At 39.4% G+C, this 22,864-nt stretch overlaps 1 protein-coding gene across 1 annotated transcript in view; it reads right to left on the reverse strand.

Annotated features, from left to right (window-relative positions):
- LOC131680906 (uncharacterized) overlaps positions 1–22,864 on the reverse strand; it is a 159,892-nt gene that overhangs the window by 11,111 nt on the left and 125,917 nt on the right. Inside the window, exons 4-6 of the mRNA XM_058961623.1 lie at positions 14,191–15,301; positions 3,137–3,821; positions 2,968–3,067 (exon numbers count right to left, since the gene is read on the reverse strand). Of these exons, the coding sequence (XP_058817606.1) occupies positions 2,968–3,067; positions 3,137–3,821; positions 14,191–15,301 (1,896 nt within the window). The remainder of the gene's footprint in view (positions 1–2,967; positions 3,068–3,136; positions 3,822–14,190; positions 15,302–22,864) is intronic.

A 22,864-nucleotide genomic window follows, 5' to 3' on the forward strand; every position in this document is an offset into this window, starting at 1 on the left:
GAATGTGTAAGTTTTAACGTTCGAGTCCAAGGGTGCATAATTGGCTGAGTTGGCGTGGATGCTCACAAATTGCGTAAGAGTGTGTGGATGTTTTTTCGAGAGTTGTTCTACTGGAGCTGTAGAGCTAGGGTGTCGGAAGCGCTACCCGTCAGAATCACTCGCTACAATTGCAGACGAGATCAATTGCAGCGGGTCGTGATTCTAAATGATATTTGTTGTACGGTACAGACATGTGCAAACACAGGAACGTCACGATCGCGTGCATCATCACGAGGGGCTCGAGCGTTTGTCCGTTAACGTATTCGATCGCGTGGGCGTTTGTATGTCGCGTGGGCGTTTGTATGTCGCGTGTGCTAGCGTGCATGTAACTTAACGCATGTGTAAATTCGATTTTATAACCGTGTTTCCATTTGCATATTCGCGTGTGTTCTTAGATGACCGCGCGCGGACTGTGAATTTGATACTTACTTTTCGCAGTATGGCTCAGATGCTAAAAGAGAGTGCGTTGTTCCATATCACTTTCGCGTATTCGAGATTTTGGATGTATTGGTGGACGATCGCATTTGCATGTTCGCCCCTGCCAATTCACGACGAGGGACTCAGACATTTGTATGGTAGCGTATTCGATCGCGTGGGCCTATGAATGTCGCGTGTGATGGCGCGTATGCAGCCTCGCGAGTAGTTTCGGTTCTGTAGTCGTGCGGCCATGGAGCAGACTTCCGGACGTGATCGACCCATGACCGCGCGAACACGGGCGCCTGTGGGTTAGCGTTTGTAAATTTGTGAATGCTATCACGATCATTTTATCAACGAGGTACTATCGTGATTTGGAGATCGCGGTCGTAGGTGTGCATGAGTTATCGCGTAGGGCTGTCAAAGATTGTTTGGTATATTTTCATCTTCGGGAGCCCTGACATGGTACAGTCCAAATTTAGGAGAGTCCCAGGTCGGGGCTCGTCGCTAAGCCCAAGGTGCCTCCAGAGAGTACTTGGCCCCAAACCCACATTGTACATTATTTCGACCATAGCATAAGTGGGTAACAAAGATCGCCAAGTTAAGTACTAAATTTGATCACAATGTACCTTAACTAAAAATAAAATAATCGTATCCCAAGTCTTTATGTAATATCATCACTGTAATACTGCTTTGGTGGAAAAAGCCCCCGGACCACGTCAAGGTACAGTATCATGCCGAGGGAGCTCGGAAATGACATCACCATTGCATTGTAATTATGCATCCTCTACTCGCGTCATTATCCCTATTCAGGCGACCGCTTGTAGCTCTAAGACAAAACATTTTCGCGAAACACGTGATCATCATGCAAACATTACATTTTTATCATTCCTATTATCGCATATTATTGCAGTTGCCTCTCAACTATACGCTTCCGATAAGACAGAGCTTGTCTACCGCAAGTGAAGAACGATAACCTATCTTATCTTAGGCTAACGCAAATAGCGAATAATCACAAACGCCAAAAACAAAACTGATTGTCGTCATTAATTTACAAGTCCAAAACATCAATCGAAACCAGGCTATCGGACGTTCTACGATGAAAGTAAATGCACCTTTGCAGCTTTTCGAACTGTTGCTTGCTAGGGTGTTTGTAGCATTATTCATCATAATTTTCCATCTGAACGCACTACCGTTTCAATCATATATCTGCCATGTTCCAAATCCTCTGATTAAGCAGAGAAAAACATCAAGGAAACTTTAAAATATGTTCGTTGATCAACACATTTGTGTTTCAATTAATATGACCTATTATTTCTGATTACTCATTATCAAATGCACTTTTTGAAAATGTTAAATTCTTAAACCATGCCAAGAAAATTGATCTACAATTAGTAAGTCAAAGCAGACTTGCCCCAATGTGATATACGCATTAGAAACCTGTCAATATATTTTCGACAAAATTTGAAAATGCACAACAGCTAACCATAGACAGCTACCCGTGGTTTAGCATTCTTTTCGAACCGGGCATTGACAGTGACACATTATTCTGTTTGACTCCTCATTTGCTTTTCGCAGTGAAGTCCTACGAGTAACTAACATGCTCTAAAATACTAAACCGCTCATGATTTCAATATAAATTCACGAAGCTAACCGAAATGAATTAAGCTGTCATAAAATTTCGTTATTTTTGGCGGCTCATTACACCTAGATGTTAATTAATTCAAATAAAAAGACTAGTAGTTCACAATTGATTTAAAGGTAAGAAAATAATTCTCTCTTTGTTACAATACCTCAAGTATACTTCGAAAATTTCAGTAAAATTTAATACATCTTCCAATCACATCGAACAGAATTAAACCAATACATTTATTACAGTCTAAATTGTTGATTCAATGAGTTCATTTATATGTTTTTTTATGAATTTAAAGTTTAATAAATCAGAACAATATGGGCGCGAAGATGAATAATTGAACAATTCCCCTACGCCAGAAGCCGTACGGTACGAAAAGAATAGTGAACATTTCAAATTTGGATGAGCGCCAAAAAAGTTGAATTATACTATAGCACCATCCCATTTTGCGATGCAAACGATTCTTTCGGTTCAGCAACAGACGCCAACAAGCCTGGACGGTAGAACCGTGAAAGATACCTGTATCCACAGCAATTTTCTTTCGCCAATTTTGTCTGCATTTTAAGTTTTGCAAATTTTATAAATGTGCGACGTGCACGGAAATAATCAATCGTGTTTAAATTTGAACCGAGAAAAATTGGCGTGTTACTAACGTGAGTAATAAAAGTTATTTTTTTGTATGACAATAGGCACTTGTTAGCAACATTATGGATTGCTAGTTAGGGACGAAAAATACTAACAAACTATAGATTATAACTATAGGACTATTAACTGAATTCGTTTAAACTCAGACGAAACACACAGTAAAAATATTTGCCTAATCACTGAAACACAATACAAGCCTAGCACATCTATTGTTTGAAATAAAAACACACACTGACCTTCAAATTGCTTCATTTTCTGCGTGCAAAGTAATCGTGCCTTGCCAGCAGCCACTAGTACATAACCAGCAATTTCTTCGCTGATTTCAATGCCATCCGCCTGCAAAAAGAACACATTTTATCAGAAAAAATTAGATGGATATCATTGTCACATAGCGACTTCGCTCACCTTCAGTGCTTCAGCCTCCCTCTCAACTTCGGCTGCCATTGCGAGTATTCGGTTCTGTTCATTTTTTAGCACCTGCAAGAAATAATTGCCATCCTTCAACTGGGTTTTGGACAGTGTCACTTCCAGAACGGTGCCGTTCAGGTTTTCCTTTTCCTCATTTGGTTCGGCTACTACCGTGTGATAATGACCATTTTTCCCGCTAGTTCCATTTCTAACAATCGTCCCATTATCACTACCATCGCCGTTGACTGTCACCACTGCGGGATGGTTCAACTTCATCTTTTGCGGTTGATTATTTTCCAACGCTAGATTCGATTCCTCCGCGTAAACAGGATCCTTTTCGGTTGCTGTCTGTTCTGTCACTGACACCTTCGCTATCGTGATCGGCGAGCGAGATTCCCGAGCAGCAGCAGCAGCACGGGCGATATTATTATTGGCAGCAGTTGTCGGCACTGAGCCTTCATCACAATGATTGGACGTCACGGTTGACGAAGTGACCACTGATAATAGATCTGATTCGGATTCTATTCGCTTTTCTACCCCCACTGTACCGGCAGCCGCCAACTGAACGCTGCTCGACGTGTGTATTGTTGGGGCTGATGACGACGACAGCGTCTTGGTCGTTGTACCGTTCGATGCCACTTTACCCTTGCTCGAAAGCAGCGCAGAGTGCAAGTGCTGGTGACTGAATGGGAAATTGAAATAAAAACAAAAAAAGTTTAGATTAGTGTACTAATCAAATGGTTGGTGCATGAGGTGAACGATTTAGTATCCATTATGATTTTATTCTTAGTTCTTTTTTTTCTGGTCTGGTGAGCTAGTCACGGGAGAAATACAGAAAATTTATTCACTCAGAAAGGTTTTCAGAAATCGCCATAATAATTAAACTGAGCTTCCCGTTTTCTTCCTACTTTAAATTTTGGATTTAACAGTTGCACTTTTTTTAAATTAAATATGAAAAATTTCTAATCATAGTCAATTTTTCAATAAATTGGGCGATTTAATTTTAATTATATTTGAGCAACTATTTGAATTTTTAAATTAGTACTAAAAAGATAAAACATACAATATGGCCTTTGGTAAGATGTCTGACTGCATCTGAAGCCCTGTTTTTATATTGTTTGCTTATTTACCCGGCACGTTTACGTTAGCTAGGTGGCATTTCGTCTGGTAAAGCGAGGAAGATCACAATTGTAAACTATTTAAAATATAAAGTTATTTTACATAAGAGTAGCAAAATTTCTTCTCTGGCATAAAGGCCTATTTACACCCTCGGTGAAAATGAACGTGAACTCGATGCGCACCAAATTGTTTTTTTCCAATATCTCGCATATTAGTGCATAGAAATTGATGAAACTGGAACTAAACAATAGTACATTAATATACTTAGCGAATCCATGCACAATTATTCGATATAATTGAATCAATGCAATAATATTCATATTCCCCGATCATTTTAAATATTCCACGGTGAAATATGTTTGCAGTGGATAATTGTTTGCAGTGCATTCTGACAAACTGTAAACTGCCAGGTGAGCGTGAAATCGTTGTTCGCTGATGAAACTGTTCACGACGTCGTCCACCGTGAACAATGGAAGGTATTCAACACATGTTCACGTTCATTTTCACCGAGAGTCTAAATAGTGCTTTACAGTTTGTCAGAATGCAATCTGTTATTCGAAGGCGGACGTTCACCGTGAACAGAGATGACATTTATATTCACCACTCCGCATCAATTCCGCCCATCGTCGCGTTTACACTCCCGGTGAACAAATGAATTATCCACTGCGAACATATTTCACCGTGGAATATTTAAAATGATCGGGGAATATGAATATTATTGCATTGATTCAATTATATCGAATGATTTACATGGATTCGCTAAGTATATTAATGTACTATCGTTTAGTTCCAGTTTCATCAATTTCTATGTACTAATATGTGAGATATTGAAAAAAACAATTTGGTCCGCATCGAGTTCACGTTCATTTTCACCGAGGGTGTAAATAGGCCTTAAAGCACTATTTAGACTCTCGGTGAAAATGAACGTGAACATTAGGGTGGGACAAAAAATAGAATCCAGCTCCGAGCAACTTTTCAGATACCATTTGGGTCCTAGAACAACTGTGCAAATTCTTTGCTCGATCCCTGAAACTATATTTTTGCGCCCACTGTTTAAAGTTTACATGGGATTTTACATGGAAAAACTAACTTTCTCAAAATAATTCCTCCGGAAGTCGCCCATTGCTTCCTAAAAATAAACCTTTATGTGGCTTTTATAGGAAATTTAACAAAGAAACGAAGTCTCAAAAACCACGAAACGATCTGACGCTTGAGAAAAAAGTTATTAAGCAGAAACCGATTGATGCTCAGACGATTGATAAAATGTTAATTTTTTCTAGCACCACTGCTATTGGTTTTCCAATTCTATGCAATTTTGTTTTGATCTTCTCTTAATGTGTTTAAATTACTTATCTATACTGTTTGGCCACTTCGCAAGGGTTTTGGGGGATAAATTGGGGCTTCTTTTGTACATAATAAGAGAAAGTTAAAAATTTTGTATATAATTCGACCGTCAGCAGCAGTGCTGCTATGAAAAGTGAAAATTTCATCGATCTTCAGGGCATCAATCGGTTTTTTCTTAATAACTTTTTCCACAAGCATCAGATCGTTTCGTGGTCTTCTAGACTTTGTTTCCTTGATAAATTTCCTATAAAAATCAGTCATCTATTTATTTTTAGGCGATAACGGGCGACTCTTGGAAGAATTATTTTGCAAAAGTAGATTTCCCCATACGAAATCCCATGTAAACTTTAAACCATGGGCGCAAAAATATAGTTTCACCGATCGAACTAAAAATTTACAGAGTTGTTCTGGGAGCTAAATGGGACCTAAAAAGTTACTCGGAGCGAAATTTTATTTTTTTCATATAACCATGTCCCACTCTAGTGAACATGTGTTGAATACCTTCCATTGTTCACGGTGGAGGACGTCGTGAACAGTTTCATCAGCGAACACCCATTTCACGCTCAACTGGCAGTTTACAGTTTGTCAGAATGCAATTTGGTATTCGAAGGTGAACGTTCACCGTGAACAGCGATGACATTTATATTCACCACTCCGCATCAATTCCGCCCATCGTCGCGTTTACACTCCCGGTGAACAAGTGAAATATCCACTGCGAACATATTTCACCGTGGAATATTTAAAATGATCGGGGAATACGAATATTATTACATAGGTTCAATTATATCGAATAATTGTGCATGGATTCGCTAAGTATATTAATAAACTATCGTTTAGTTCCATTTTCATCAATTTCTATGCACTAATAAGTGAGATATTGGAAAAAACAATTTGGTTCGCATCGAGTTCACGTTCATTTTCACCGAGGGTGTAAATAGGCCTTAAGCGTGAAATTGCTGTTCGCTGATGAAACTATTCACTACGTCATCCACCGTGAACAATGGAAGGTATTCAACACTTGTTCACGTTCATTTTCACGGAGAATGTAAACAGTGCTAGATACAACAATGGAACGTTGCAAGATGACGTCATCGAAGTGAAAATGCTCGAAAAATGATAGTTCAGCGAGCTTATTTACATGGCGTTAGAATTACGCACTCAGATTCTTTTACTGGGTAGAATCGAAAAATCTCCAAGTCCAAGTAAAAAAGCTGAATAACAACCCGCAGAATAAGTACTTTTAACTTAAATTTAGGTAGTTTTGAGTTTTGCGTCACTTTCGCACTTATTAGTGTTGTTAAAAATAAAGAGAGAGAGAGATTCGACTCAGTCGGGGTCTTCCATGGAATAAGGTACTTTTGAGTTGTTTGAAGTATAGTCAAAATTAGGTAGTTTAAACTTAAATTTAAGTATGTTTAACTCAAGGATGAGTATAAAAAACCTCTCAATGAGTTGTGATTTTTGCCATGGTTAAAGGGAAACTACCTTCAACACGGTTTACCTAATTTTTCCTTATTCCACGATCAGGGATGGGAATTATCATTCATTCGCATGATTTTTGGCGAATCCGTTCATTGCTTTGACAGCAGCCAGTCGTTTATTCAAGATCCGATGAAAACTCACCAAATGAACACAACTCAACGTAGGTAGAGATGAACTTCCAAAGAAGTGAGGCAGGTAAAAGAATGACACGTACTAAGTTGAATGAAGAAGATTGTGGTTCTTTATCCGCGGATTGAATCGGAGGATTGTATTGTAAACATTCACAAATGAATCAACTTTTAGTTCACAAATGAATGTGATATTGTATTCTCAGGTTGAGTTAGGTCAACTTTATACTGCAAATGTACATTATAATCATTATTGGAAAGTATAGTGCACTAGAATCCACTTGAAATTGATGTTGTTACATGCAGTGACTCGATTTATGAAGTTATTTCTGGACAAATGCATGCTTGTACATGACATACATGAAAATTGTATAATTGAAAATTGTATAAATTAACAATTTCGTATTTTTCAAACAATCCATGTTACGGCTGCGCGGTTCGATTTTCTCGTTTGGCGGTGCTGGTAAATTCATTACTGCGTAGACAGTAGGATGCATTTTAAAAATATTCCTTTTGAAATTTTCGAGTATCAGCGGTGCTTGCTTACATTCGCAATTCTCATCTGCTTTGCAATGGAATTTTCTGCCCTCCTCCTGGATAACTTGCAACAGAATTTTTTTTTGGGTACAGCTGTGTTTCATTCTAAAAATTGTTTTTTTCACCAGCTAGCTGTAAGCTACTTACTTGACAATTAGAGATCACCTAGTGAAAATTTCACAGGTCTATAAACAAGACCGACAAGTTTTTTTTTATTAGAACGATCTGGTGAATGTTTTGAAATGAATCTTTGTGAATGAAAGAATGCATTCATTTGCGATCCTTTCTCCTTTCATTCAAAACACTACATATGTGATGGAGAATGAATCATTGGGTGATCACTAACATTGCCGTGCGCTGTCACTTTTTTCAGTTTTTTGTTTTGTTTCTCGCTTTTGCATGAACGTGTAACTCTACACAAGAAGTGTTGCCGAGGTCGGGTTTCACAGTAGAAGCATGTTGGCGGATGATTTGAAATTGATCGTTTCGTGAAATGATTTTTTCCATGCCTGTCCACGATACCCCGAGCTCAACTTTTGGTAGTTTTTCGTATCCGTGAAGGTAAGCAATTTTATGTAGGGTTATTGCCTATCCGGGTTTGACCCAGCGGTCTCCGGGCCTCCGTGTTTCGCATTATTTTTTCCCAACCTGGTGAAATTATTTCAATATATTTCAATGAAAAAAATTAACTTCAGTACTAAAAACTGAAGTTAATTTTTTTCATTGAAATATATTTGAAAGGTGTAAGTAGAGCTTTTCCACTAAGTGGGCTCAGATTTGATTTTCCCAACTGATCCTTCGTTTAGGATGTCGTATGCAAAACAAGGCCAACGAAAACCAAATCACCAGTTAGTACAACTTTGGTCAAAGTATTCCGCAATTTTGAAGTTTCAATTAATGTCGTATTCATATGAAGCTGAAACTAATGTCGTTTTTACTTGAGCAGAAACTAACTCAGTTTCGAACCCAACTGCTGTCAAACCGTTTGTTTGAAGCCAGTTTCGAACCTAGGTTATGCACCACTGAACTGAAAACCGAATTGGGTTCTAACCTGAAATATATTGGGGTTCGCTCACACCACCGCTGTTTTGCGAGAACCCAACTCAGTTCCATTAAACGTTTGTGTGAAGCAACTAACCTGGGTTAGTGTCTAGGTTCTCAATCGAAAACGACATAACTCAGTTTCGAACCCAACTGCTGTCAAATCGTTTATTTGAAGTTTCGAACCTAGTTTATGCGACACTGAACTGAAAATCGAATTGTGTTCTAAACTGAAATATGCATATTACGCTCAAATATAGAGCTTTTATTCAAAATGACATATCTACAATAAGTGACTCTCTTTGCTTACCCTCTCTTTCGATTTTTGCGGCGTCACCATAGAACTTTTCACTTAGAGTCAATTAGAGTCACTCATTGTAGATGTTTTTCAAAAAAAAGCCTCAAGAAATAACCAAAACAAAATATATAATAGTTTAAAAAAGTTATTAATTTCACTGGTGTTGCTTGACGAGAAGGTAGGTTGTGTCTACCGATCGTCAGGCTTGTTCAACAATCTAGTTCCCGGTGTTATCATTAGCTGGTCCTGCACCTTTCCTTAACTGTTAGCTGGGAAGGTGAGTTTTACTCCTTTGTTGGAACCTCCCTAGAATTCCGAAAAACACAGCAGAGTGCTTCCGAGACGATGCCGCTGTCGTGCCTGCCTCATTCTCCTTGATTGTCAACTGGAGGAAAATAGCTGTCTTGCTTGTCCCACTCTCCTTGACGGCTAGCTAATGAGGAAAACTATGCTCGTTAGGTTTTTACTCCGCAGCGAGATCGGCTGGTGCATTTGGGTTCTCCGCGATAAGAAATGAGAGCGACGTTTACACCTAAATAACTCGAGTTTTGCTGGTTCAGGAACACGAAAACAAACTAAATTGACAACAAAATGTGAATTACTCAGAACAGTGGTCAAGCATTTTGTTTCGATAAAACATTACACCCAATGATGAATGTGAGTAATTTTCCAACCAGTGCTCAATTGTGACCCCGGTGTCTTACAAAAGAAACACAAGAGAACCAATTTATTTCTATTTAACTTATTAGAAAGCGTTTCAAAATTTTATTGAGCATTCGATTTGATTAAAATTTATGTATAGAATCTGCGCTTACTCATGTTTCTCCTGGGGTCTACGCATAAGTCAGTAAAAATCTCCTGGTCAACGGAAATGCCAACCCTAGTTTCGTCGAAAGGTCTATTATAAGTCTATTCCATTTTTTGCAAGGAGGAAACCCTTCTACAGCTTTGGCTATTGAATATTGCATGAAAATGTTTAACCTCACTTTTTTGAAAATTCAGAGAGCTTGTTTAGGAGGTGGGCGTAGTAGTTGGTAAATCGATTGCCTTGTACGCAGCGCACCTGGGTTCGAGTAACGACTCCGCACGTAGGGTTAGAAATTTTTGATAAGAAATTTTTCTAACCCAAAGAGGCGAATGACCCTAAGGTTAAAACCCCTATAATCGAAAAAAGAGAGCTTGATTCCATCTAAAGAGACATAGACGAAGACGAGAAGAGACAACAACAGGCTTCTGCTCTTATTAATTTTCTGTACTAGGCCGTGCCGTAAATCTAAAAATAACAAACGTTAGTCGTTGCCAGATTTCTTTTGCATGCTTTTCACAATTGCTGAAAATAATTGTATCTCAAAGGTCGCACCTCAACCAAGAATTCACAATACTCCGCTTTTAAAAATTAAATTATTTGTATGTCTTTCTTAACCATACACGTAGCTATATGGTCATTCTGGACTTTCATTCAATTTGTTTGAAATGTTGATGTGTAAAAATGTTGAGGTTAAGACTGGATCAAATAATCTACGCGATGATCTTCTTATCTCTTAGGTTTAATGGATTTAGAATTTTTTTGAATTTACCACAGCTTAAGAAACTGGGTTCGAATTGCTTCTAAATTACACTGTGAAAACAAGTTCATTTACCTATAATTTTTTACTTTGATGGCCATGTTCCATAAGAACTGTATCGATTAGAAAGTCTCTTGAAAAAGAACTGCGGAGGCTCCATTTTGAATCGGTTGGATTCGGGTTTATCTGCCAAGTCCAGTTATTTTGTTTGATCTTTTCGTTGAAATTAGGAAAACGAAAATTGTTTATTTGATTTTTCTTTATCGAGTGGCTTTCCTTGCATGTATATTCCATTTACCGTTCCCAACATTTTCACTCCATTGATTTTCTTTCGACTAATTGATGATTAATAGCTGTCGTTCTACGCATAATGGTCCCATGTAAATTGGTACCATCCATTCCGCGCGAAATTATCAAGGCACGTGTAATCGACATTCAAGGATTTGAACCAATTTTGGAGGAATTTTTTATCTAAGGCCTATATATCAAAATCCAAATTTTTGTACCAATTGAACCAACCCTCGTGGCATGGGAACACCCCTCGTTTTGACAAATTGGTGAAATCTTGTTTTTTTTTATTATACCGTCAAGTCGCCAGTCGCCGTGCGTGCTCCATTCTTCGTGCAGTTTCAAAATCACGAAATTTACGGAACTAGTTGCTTAAAAACTACCTATCCATTTATCATTTTATTGAAACATTCTAAATAAAATTGAATCAAAATTTTATATACACGGTTAATGGATCCCTTCATGTTCAGGTTAATGGTGACATAGAACGGTGACTGGTGACTATGACATGTTTCAAACAAATGTCCTCAACTCCATATTCTCGTTTTGTTTTTAATAGCTTGATATTATTTCTAAATTGTAACGTATTATGAAAATGTTTTTACGGTGACTATGAGAGCGGATATCATTTTGATTAAAAAATAGGTCACGCCAAATCCGCTTAAACGCACGGTGACTGGTGAATTGACGGTATCTTCGGTTCATTTCCTCTAAAATCAAACCTCCGTTGCTTTCTGAAGGAAATTGTTCAAGGAGTCTAGAATTATTAGTTTTTTTGCGGCAGTGCTGCCAACTATGGTATTTTTCAAGGCAAAAATTAAAAGTTGGTCCATTTCTATGATAGTATTAGTAATGAACCAAATCAACCGAAATTCTGTTTTCTGCCCGAATTCAGACTGGAGTCCGCCCCAATATTGGCAGAAATCGGCTGGAATTATAGATTTTTTTTACTGGGTAGGTTAGATAGCGAAATCAAAATTTTAGACAGTTTTCGGATCCGACATAGTTCCAGGATCCGGCACTGTTCCTGATCCGGACCAGTTCCCAGACCAGTTCCCGGGTCTGGACCAGTACCTGGGTCTAGCCCATCCCCTTTTTTCTAACCAAGTACGGACCTGAATCAGGTCCAGACTTGGTGCTTAGATCCAGGCAAGTGTCTGGATCTGGACCCTCAGTTCGGATACGTGGATCCAAACCGTAGGTCTTGCTTCTCATACATGGCGGGAAGGACTTTTCATGTTTTGTGCAGTCGCTACCTTGCTGTTGACGTCCGTGATCGAAAAGAAATTTCAATTTAACACCGACCGAAATACCCCACCACTATTCCGAGTCGGTTTTTTGTCTGTCCGTGCTTTGAAGCAACGAATTTCAAATACGGAATGTGTCGTGTAGAGAAAATCGAAGCTAGTCTTCCACATTGTGTTCGCTTCGCTTGATGTGCAATACAATGACAAGCGATGTGCTACACACTTCCAGACAATCCGACGCGTCAATATTTATTTATACGAATTGATGAAACATGAGTGCGACGCAGAGAAGATTTGAATGTGTTGATTTTGCCGTTTGGGGATTTTTTTTGGATCGTTTTATTATTAAACGTCTTGCTACTAGAGCATTTTTTCTTATTACCAGAAAGGTATTACGGCCAACTTTTGGGTGTTTGTTTCATCTCGTTCCTCAGACATCCTTACATAAAAAACACTTTTAGTCATTATAATTTAAGCTTATCCTGAGATAGTTTGATGCGAAAAAACATCAATTTCTCGCATAAAATCGCAAGCGCAATGACAAAAATCCAACTTTAGTATACTGAGTTCACACATAATTTATCGTGAAGCACACGAGCAATGACGAAAAATTACGTTTTTGTTTTGCCTCTAGCAGATCAGGTTCGGTTGTTATGACCATTTAAAGATTCTTCAATAAATATAAATAAATAAATAAATAAAAAATTGAATTTAATATGGCAAAATGCGTTCTTTTTTCCTTCAGAGCGGCATATCTCGGGACTATCTCAAATTATATTGAGATTCGAAGTGTTTTTATGTAAAAATGTCTGAGGTACACGATGAAATTAGAATTTTAAAAATTAAAAGATATGTATTACGAGAAAAATGAACTTTTCATTTTTACCTGGGAAAATATCATAGTTTGCAGCACTGTCGCTAAAAATTAATATTTTATCTAAACTCCTTGAACAATTTCATTTTAAAACATCCTGCGCTTTGATTTTAGAGTAAATAGAGCCGGAGATATAATCAAAGGAATATCAAGGGTTTTAGCAATTTGTCAAAACGAGGACACTGACCGAAGGGTGATTCAATTAACACAAAAATTCAGATTTCTCTATGTTGGCTCTAGATGTATAATTCCTCCAAAATGAATGACCCATATAAGTAATCCCATAGAACATAGACAGTTTTGTGTCTAGTGGCAAAGAACAACAGAAACTATTTCTAACGCGCATTAAACCCGTTGCTTTTCCGATCATAAGAACTTAACAGAAAGCGTTTTTTCAATTTGATTTGTTTAAAAAAAACTTTGTTTGTCACCTAATTTGCCTATTCAATCGCAGTTAGAGAGATCGGCCAAAGTCGGCCTATTTAAATAGAAACACGTTGAACAATTGAAAAATTTAAAAATTTGATTTTTCAGTGCTTCGGATTATCCTCGTCAGTAACTGGCACCTATTTAATGGTAATTAGATAAGTCTAAAACAGCACCAAACTGATGCCAATTAGGCACTAAAATCCAAAAAGTCACACGTCTTGCGTGAACACCTTAACAACTTGCTGGTACCGAGTGATGTCTCAGTACTAAGCGCAGAAGTTCATGTTTGCTGATGAGCAATATTGAACTGAAACCGTCTTTTGGGATGAGACCCAAAAGCCTGGTACTATGCAAGACTTCCCTTTCGAAAAAAATTTTATTGGGCAAGACCAAAATATTTTTTTGTACATAAGGACTCAATACCTAACATTAAAGTTTAGTTTTCCAATGTAACGGATTCTTCTCGTCAGTAACTAGCACCAACTTAATGCTAGTTACTGACGAGTAGAATCCGAAACACTTTAAAACCAAACTTTTATGTTAGGTATTGTGTCCTTATACACACAATATATTATGGTCTTGCCCAAAAAAATTCCGTTAGGTAAGTTATGCAATCGGAAATAACGGTCGGTTTAACGAATACTGTTGCTCCGCCAAATATTGCTAAAATCTTCTGATTTGTTCAAGAAACCATCTTACCTTAACTCCGAACCATTGGACATTATGTGACCGTTATTGCCGTTCAAGCTTCCACCGGTACCGTTGCTGCCAACAACACTCCGATTCGGTGATGTTTTGAGAACTTTCTTGGGCGAAAAAAGCTGTAGCTGAGCGCGAAACTCGGGCCGCAAATGCCGCAACACCGGTAGCGCTTCCATATCTGGATCATCATCGATTTCCTTATTGTTTTCGTCGAGATTCTCTTTCGATCCGAGACCACCGTAACCACCTACCCCTCCACCCCCACCGGCACAACTAACACCTCCACCAGCAGCCCCACCGACGCCAGCAGCTACACTTCCGTTCCCATTCATGAGAATCGCATTGCAGTAATTTTTGCTCACATTTTCATTCGCGATGTTGTTCAAATATTTCCTCTCGTTGCTATTGTAAATTTGCTTACTTATCACGACACCTTCCGCATTACCGTACAACTTTTCCACGCGCTGCTGAATGAAGCTCTTCTTCACTACCTTCTCGCTCTCGCGCACACTACTAATTTGGGACTGCGATGAAATTACGTTGGTCTTCAATCCGCCGCCGAATCCGTTTCCATTGAACATTGACGCATTATCCGTCACATCCTGGCCACCGACTACACCAGCCCCTCCGTATCGTCCCGCTCCGTTCACCATTCCGCCCATTCTTCCGTTGCTGATGTTATTATTTATGCTATTATTCATACTTATATAGCTGAGTGTGGGCGCGGTCAGCTGAAAATTGCCACCATCCGACCGATTGTAGTGCAACGTGGCGATGATTGGCCGGCTCGGAGATACTTCGCGCGACTTGTTGATGTCCTGCCTCAGCTTGGAATCGTACGTCGTCAGGTTCGAGTAACCATTGACGCAGCAGGCCAGATTCAGGTAGCTCGGTTTCTTGCTCGAGACCGCCGTCGTGGCCGTCTCTGTCTGCGGCGAAGTCGTCGTCAGGACGGTACTGATATTGCCCGTTACCGGATCCAGCACGGTCGTTACGGCTTGACAGTTGATAACTGGAATTTTGCAACGCTCCTTAATGCCGGCGGTGAATTCCCGCTGAATGTCCTTTGCCGAACTGGGCGTGAGAAAATTTAACTCTCCGGAAGTATCTGTTGGATAAGAGAAGAAACAAAATGTATATGTAATGAAAGTTGTATTGATTCGAATAAATAGGGCATGGTCGGAACATTTCGGTTCACGTTCATTTAGTGTGAAAACATGATGTCAAATCGCGTGACTCTTTCGTTTCCAGGACCTTCAACAAATGCTTCGCAATGCTATCACGAAACAAAAAGCTACATAATTTATTGGCATAAATCCTCTATCGTGTTCTTATATAATGGGTAATATTTAATGATTCAATTGCCGTAATGTAGCTAGTTATGAAACTAAATGTATTACTGAGGCTTTCGTTCAGTGCCAACGTCGCAACCGTGAATAATACTTCAATGTCAGAATAAATTCTGTTCGAGGAAGGCCGACAAGCCATTGCCCGGTCGAGTAAGTGACAGAATAAAATAGATCCCACACAAAAAACGAGATATTAGATAGAACAAAAAGCACAAAATTACCCGAAGCGATGTGGATACCTTCTTAATTTATTTATTTTTGTTTTGTTTATAAGCATATTAATGGTGGAAATGAAAGAGATAGCTACTACTAACCCAGATTGAGTTGATGGGTAAGACGTAAACAACTAACGTAATGTTTTTGGTTTTGAGAGTGAGTAATGGGTTGAAACTCTTAATGCACAGGAAAAAGCGGAAAACAGAAATTAAGACCAGGTGCAACTAAACAGAAAATATAAGATATACAGTTTAACGGTTCAAATTCTATTCATCGCGTAAATACTTATGAGTGCATGTTAGTGCTTACAAAGCCGCATTTTTACCGGTTATTGCTGCTCTACACAAAACATGAAATTTGTAGTAAATCGATGCTATCAAATCAATAATTTATATATGAAAATGAAATCGATCCGATCTATGAAAGTTATGTGCTGGCAGTTTATTTACACTAAGGTTTGCTTTTACACGGGAAATACGCACGTGTAAAAAACTGCACTTATTCACGGTCCGCACTTCAACAATATAATTGTTTCAAGACAGTATTAACCCCCCGGAAGTCGCGCAAATGGCTCACTGAACGAGCACCCGCTGGTGCTGTAAGACAGTTTCGCTAGATTTTCAGAGCAGCGTGCACTCAGTGCACTAGCGCGTCTGCCGGAAGGTTAACGAGTAGACGTCAAACATCGATGTTTGAGGCCATTTTGAATATCAAGATGCGCCATCTTTCTTTCGGCTTTACGGAATAGAGGTCAATATCTGAGGCCATTTCAAAATACAAAATGGCACCTACCGGCTTAGCGATATTCTAGATAGACTGTTCATAAACCACGTAGACCGAAATATGAGAATTTTTAGCACCCCCCCTCCCCTCCCCCCTAGTAGACCTTAGTAGACTTTTACCAACCCCCCTCCCCCCCGCCAAAAGTCTACGTAGACTTTTAATTTTTTTTTATTCGCAGGAAATGTGAATTTAGCAAGAAACACATCATAATGTTCAATTAAAAATAAGCGTTTAGATTTATTTCAAGCTTTTTAAATATTAAGGAAAGATTTTTCACATTGGTTTTTTGTCTATGATTGATCAAATCGATTAATACCGATTCAAGGTGCTTTCCAACGTTTGTGTAGCGGAATACTTCTTTTCACTGATACATTGCTATAACTAGCTTAAATTTTGGCCGAAGTGCGACCTACACCAACAATGCAGAATTGCTAAAAACTTTTTGAGCCTTACTGGTGCATTCAAAATTGTTAAATTATAAGAAACAAGTACAAATTAATATTGTCGATGTGTACTAACATCTAGACTAAAATGATAAACCAACATGCACACAAATTTAACTTTTTGAGAACAAATTTCAATATTTCTAAGATGATAAGATAATCTAAATTGCCTTATTTGATTAAGGGAACGAAGCTATTTAAATCTTCCCAAAAATATTTATATTTCTTATGTAATTAATAGCCGTATCACCTTAGAGTATTATCGCAAAGTATCAAAGTTTAACTCCGAATATTTTCGAAGATAAATATAGTAGAGCCGGTTTGCACGGAGTTGCATAGGGTCAAGACGTAAAATTTAACGGGTGTTTAATTTTTAAATCAGTGTAAATGATTGCAAGAGAAACTGATTAACTCGAGTGAACACTTTGTTGTAGAAGTTTAACTACACTACTGCTTTAACCACCGAAATTATTAAATAAAAATAAAAAAAATAATCTACTTATTGTTAAAAATCGGGCGTTTTGTTGTTACAATGCTTAACTTTGAACATTTTTTAACTTTTTATGGTTCATGCATTTAATGGTCCATGCATGTCTGCTAACTAGTGGTGCTTCAGATGATTTCACAGTCAAAATCTTCCGACGAGAGGAATTTTTGGCGATCGTCTTTGGAACTTTTATTTTGTATTATTCCCAGATCAAAACTATATCGAAATATACGCAAGAAACAAAAACGTGTGAGGTTGTCCAAAAAAAATCGTGGGTTCTGGGTTGAGTGGTCGCTTAACGAGTAGTTACCTCAATAGTGTACTAGCTCTGAAGTTTCTGCATAAATACTGAATAGACCGATATTTTGAATAAAACTCTCTTTAAATCCCATTCATAATTAGTAATACGAGAATAACAAAAAATAAGTCTACGTAGATTTTTTCAAAGACCCCCCCCCCTCGTAGACAAACGTAGACTTTTGCCAGACCCCCCCCGTCCCCCCTATGAGTCGACGTGGTTTATGAACGCCCCCTTTAAAGAATTCCACGAAATTGGAAGCAGCCATTTTGTTTTTCAAAATGGCATCAGAAATAGGCATTTGGCGTCTACTCTTTAATACTGTTAAAAGCTTTTTGCATTCGAAAGGACTTACAATAAAAGCAGAAACTGTGTTTATTGCATAATCCTTGCAAAAACTTGCTCAAAAATCGTCTAAGTCTGTTGCTTTCAAAAGGACTAATATTTTCGCTAAAACTGTGTTAATAGGGAAATCCGTGCCAAAAAAAACTTGTTGAAAAATCATCGAAATATTTTGCCTTTTTTTTCGAAACCGTGTTTATTGCGAAAACCATGCTTATTGCGAAAACCTTAAAAAAATAAAAAAAATCATGTGAAAAACCGTGCAAAATAAACCGTGTAAAAACCTTAAAGTATTTATAGGCAAGTTTTATAATAGCGCTGTAACCTAAGAGCGCGACTAAATTGTTGTAAATTGTATATTAGAGTGACAAGAAAGCAAAGACCAAGAGGTGACTGTTCCAAATTTGAAACAATTCGGACATCTTTAGCTATCGGACCAATGTGCTTCAAATTTGTATGAGATTTTTCGACCAATTGCATGAAGAAAACCAACTACCTCTTATTTTCACGGTTAGGTGGTACGGTATGCAGGATAAGAAATAAAACTTTATTGTCTACAAATTTATCGAAGATTACAAATCAATCCAGTTTTGTTGAGAGTTATTGGACTTGTGCCGAATTGATGTCTGAGACAGATTTGCAAGGGGCCTAACAGCGCATGGTGGTGAATCAGTAGTCGATTCCCACGAATTTTAGAATTAGGCGTAATAATTGTTGGATTTAGCTGAATAATACGATTGGAAGAATTTTAGTATATAATATAAGGCATGTCCATATTGCCCACAAAGCGGACGTCAACGAAAACTTTTCAAAGAAGAGAGACAGAAATACGATATCTTTAACGAAAATTTTTAGAATAGGCATAGTAATGCTGATACATATTCAACCTATTCAACGGCCAGTACCAACAACGGAGTAACAGCGATTGCTCCTAGTACCTCCAAACCAACAACCAGCAGCAGGAATCAGGAATCAGAATATATTGACTAGATTGGCACGTTTTCCATATTATTCGGAAATGTTTGCCTTGCCCTGGAAAAAACGGGTGGGAAATGAAAAATTACAAAACCTTACAATCATGGCCCATAATAGTAAACGGCCTAAATTCTTCACTCCAGAATAAATAATGATCCCCACTGATAAAAGCAATAGCTCTTTACCTCAATGGGTTAGGAACAATAACATATCATCGAGTTTTAGCTCCCTGTACATTCAGATTCAACTACGAAAGCAGAACCAAAATTCCGGATATGCAATTGCATTACTGCAGGACAGTTACATATCAAATGATATGAAGATCCGTAATCGGATTCACAGCGCTCACACGAACAAAACTCAGTACGCTGGCTAGTAGCCATGTGATAATTGAGCAAGCAGTACCGTGTACTTTAAAAAATGCAGAAAATTCTTTGGCATTTTTGGACTCACATTCGACAGAAAAGTTTTTGTTTGAGTTTGCAAGCTACGCCAATAATTAGCATGTCCGAATCTATCTTGTGCTTTATTCAGCTGCTCGACAGTGGTAAAGCTGGTTCTGGACCAGCGAAGTCAGTTGTAGTGCCTGTTTTAGCCAATTCGTTCTCCAATTTATTTCCAGTAAAACAAGAATGACCAGGTACCCATAAAAGGTAGATAGCATTTAAAACGCCAAGTTCTTCGATTTGAGGTGGACACGTGATTACAAATTTCGATCTCAAATCTACCGAACTAAGTGCGTTCAGGGTAGCTAGTTGACTCGGGAATATGGGTGAGTCCCTGACAGCTGCCGCCGCGGGGAACCCTAACTCCGTTATCTGACCGGGCCCATCTATTGCATTCTACCTTCCTACAGGGCGCCATGGCACAAAATCAGCCGCATTAACGCCAAACCTCAGCGTCGTCAGAAAACGTCAATCCCAAAGCAGCTTACAACAAATCAAGCTCGCCGTACATCAAAAAGCCCACTTCCTCGTGTCGCCCTCGACTTGGGAAGTACCGGAGTCATCGGATGAGTCCCCGACGGTTACCGGCATGGAGAATCAGGGGTCCTCTCCGGATAGTCCCTATAACTTTAGAATCCACCTGAACCCTACTGCTGCCGCCTATACCTTTTCTACATAAAACCAGCAAAAGACCCTCTGAATACACACCCGCGGCGAACTCGTTGCCACTCGTCTTACTGACTTCCTTAAGCCCCATCCAAATAGTATCCAGTAGCAGTTCGGTCAGGAGTAGCGCCAGCCCCAGTCCAACCTCACTACCCGACGGAATAAACTGCACACTAGACTGCCCAGAAAAAATATGAATTTTTGAAAACTCAATCGGCCCACCCCTGACTCGATTACTAGTCCCACCAGGAGTACTTGCACCAAATTTGAAGCAAATCGGACAAGTCTAGCTACCGGACCAACGTGCCTGAAGTTTGTACGGGATTTTTCCACAATTTACATGGAGAAAACCCACTAACTCGCCTTTTTGCCACTAGGTGGCACTGCAAAATTTAATTGTCTACAACTTTGTCGAAGACTGCAAGTCAATCCGGCTTTGATAAAAGAAGTTATTAAACTTTTAACGAAGTGATATCTGAGTCAGTTTTCCATGGGGCCTAGCAGTGCATGGTTGTGTATCAGTACTCGATTCCCACGAACTGAACATTTTTGTGAAATAACCGTTAGATTTAGCTTAATAGTATGTCCAGAAGAATTGTAGTAAATAATACGAGTCATGTTTTGGTTAGAAAATTTTAGTTTCAACTGTAACCGCATAGAGGGTGCCAGCACTAACTTTTCATAGAAAAGAGATAGAATATCGAAACGTTCGGAAGAATTATTGAAAAATACCTGCTCTACAACTTTGTAGAAGACACCTAATATCTATCTATTTCCGTTGAAAAGTTAGTGTTGGCGCCCTCTATGCGGGATTTTCGTCAAGCCGGCGCTAATCTATTCCGACAAAAAGTTAGTGTCGGTTTCTGATGAGGCGAAGCGGAAACGCAACCGTGTAATAAATAAGGATTTGTGTCCTTCAAGTGCAAAGACTGGTTTTACCAAAAAAATTTTCGCCCTTGTGGGAAATTTTGGTGTTTACCCAATTTTCCTCCTTAGGGTGAAATATAGCATAGTGCTTTCGTATAGGCCTGCTAAGCCAAGCAATGTTTCGACTTCACTGTGTCTCATCGGCATAAACAGAACATCTGCTCGGACGGGACATCACGTTTGATCAGTCGCTCGATTGAAACACAAAGTGTGTTTTTGTTTTAAGGGATTTGCGTCAAGCCGGCGCTAATCTATTCCAACAAATAGTTAGTGTCGGTTTCTGATGAGGCGAAGCCGAAACGCAACCGTGTGACAAGCTAAACAGACGCCTGATGACCCTCCTCGAGGAACAAGATCTTCTCGACCATCGACAGTTCGCATTCTGTAAGGGACCCGGTACATGCATGCATTTAGCTGCCTCGGTGAAATAGTAAGTGACGTCACAACCAACGACTTGAATGCAGATTTCACCATCGTAGATCTCGCCAAAGCCGACAACACGGTATGGCGTGAAGAAGTTTTTCGCCAGTTGAACCAATGGAGTGTTCGCGGAAACATTAGCTGTTTTATCTAGCAGTACCCAGGTCAGCCTTTTCAGTCACATTATTCTTAGTCAGCATGAGCTCCTTTTTTGCCACGCTCCCGAAAGGTATATACGTGTTTGTCTACGCCGACGATATAATACTAAAAGCTATCGGAATAACGATTGGTCGTATAAGACTGAAGCTACAGGCAGCCGTCAACGCTGTCGGCCGGTGGGTCGACTCAGTCGGTTACCGTATCTCAGCCTCAACATGCGCTGCTACGCACTCTTGCAATAACCATCATGTACCCTATGATTTTTTATACAAAATTCAAAACTTTTTGAGCGACTTAGTGGAAAATTACGATTAATCCTGTTAATGATGAAACCTGTCTTAACAGGATTAATCTTGTAGCCGCCGGTAAGCCAGTCAAACTTGTTGGAACCGCAATTCAATTCCGGAAGGAGCCTAAAATCCTTGGTGTGACTGTCGACCGGAAGATGATATTTCTTCCGCGCTTCCGACAGGTGAAAAAGGACTGCGAAAGTGGAAAACGACTTATCCAGACCATCTATTTGCGTCACCCGAAGTAGAATAGGCGAACTGCACTCAACATCTGCCAGACACTTATCCATAGTCGCCCGTTCAACGGCCTCGAGATGACCAGTCGCAATTGACAAAGGTTAGTTGATATCCTGTCACCGCTGTAACATGGAGCAGTCAGACTGACTGCGAATCTACTGCCCAGCACACCCGACGAAGCCGCCTGAAGTGAGACCGGCGTACTTCCCTGCTGGTGAGCACTGGCGGTATCCACCCTGAAACGAGTCGTGGATGATGAATGTCACCTGCTATAGACAGCCACATTTGTCAATACGCCTCTCCCTACAATCGCACAGCTGCATCGGGTCCGCAACCGCGCCTGGCACGAGCCTGGCCCAAACTTACACAGAAGCCTGGCAGAAGTACTAAGACGATCATCTGCCAGAGCTAAGTCCCGCAAAATGGTCGAACGCAGATACCCTAATCATCCTTTACCTTGACGGCTCGAAACTTAGCGAGAGCTTGGGGGCGGGTGTGAGCGGAATTGGAGAGGGCCTCGCACGTCGCCTAGCCTTTGTTTGCTCAGTTTCTCCGCAGAAGTGCAACTGCCATCGCTATTGCCATCATCAAGAAACCTGAAGATAATCCGGCGGCGATTTTCTTCGATTCCAT

Source organism: Topomyia yanbarensis, chromosome 2 (genome assembly GCF_030247195.1).
Source record: "Topomyia yanbarensis strain Yona2022 chromosome 2, ASM3024719v1, whole genome shotgun sequence".
Lineage (NCBI taxonomy): Eukaryota > Metazoa > Arthropoda > Insecta > Diptera > Culicidae > Topomyia > Topomyia yanbarensis.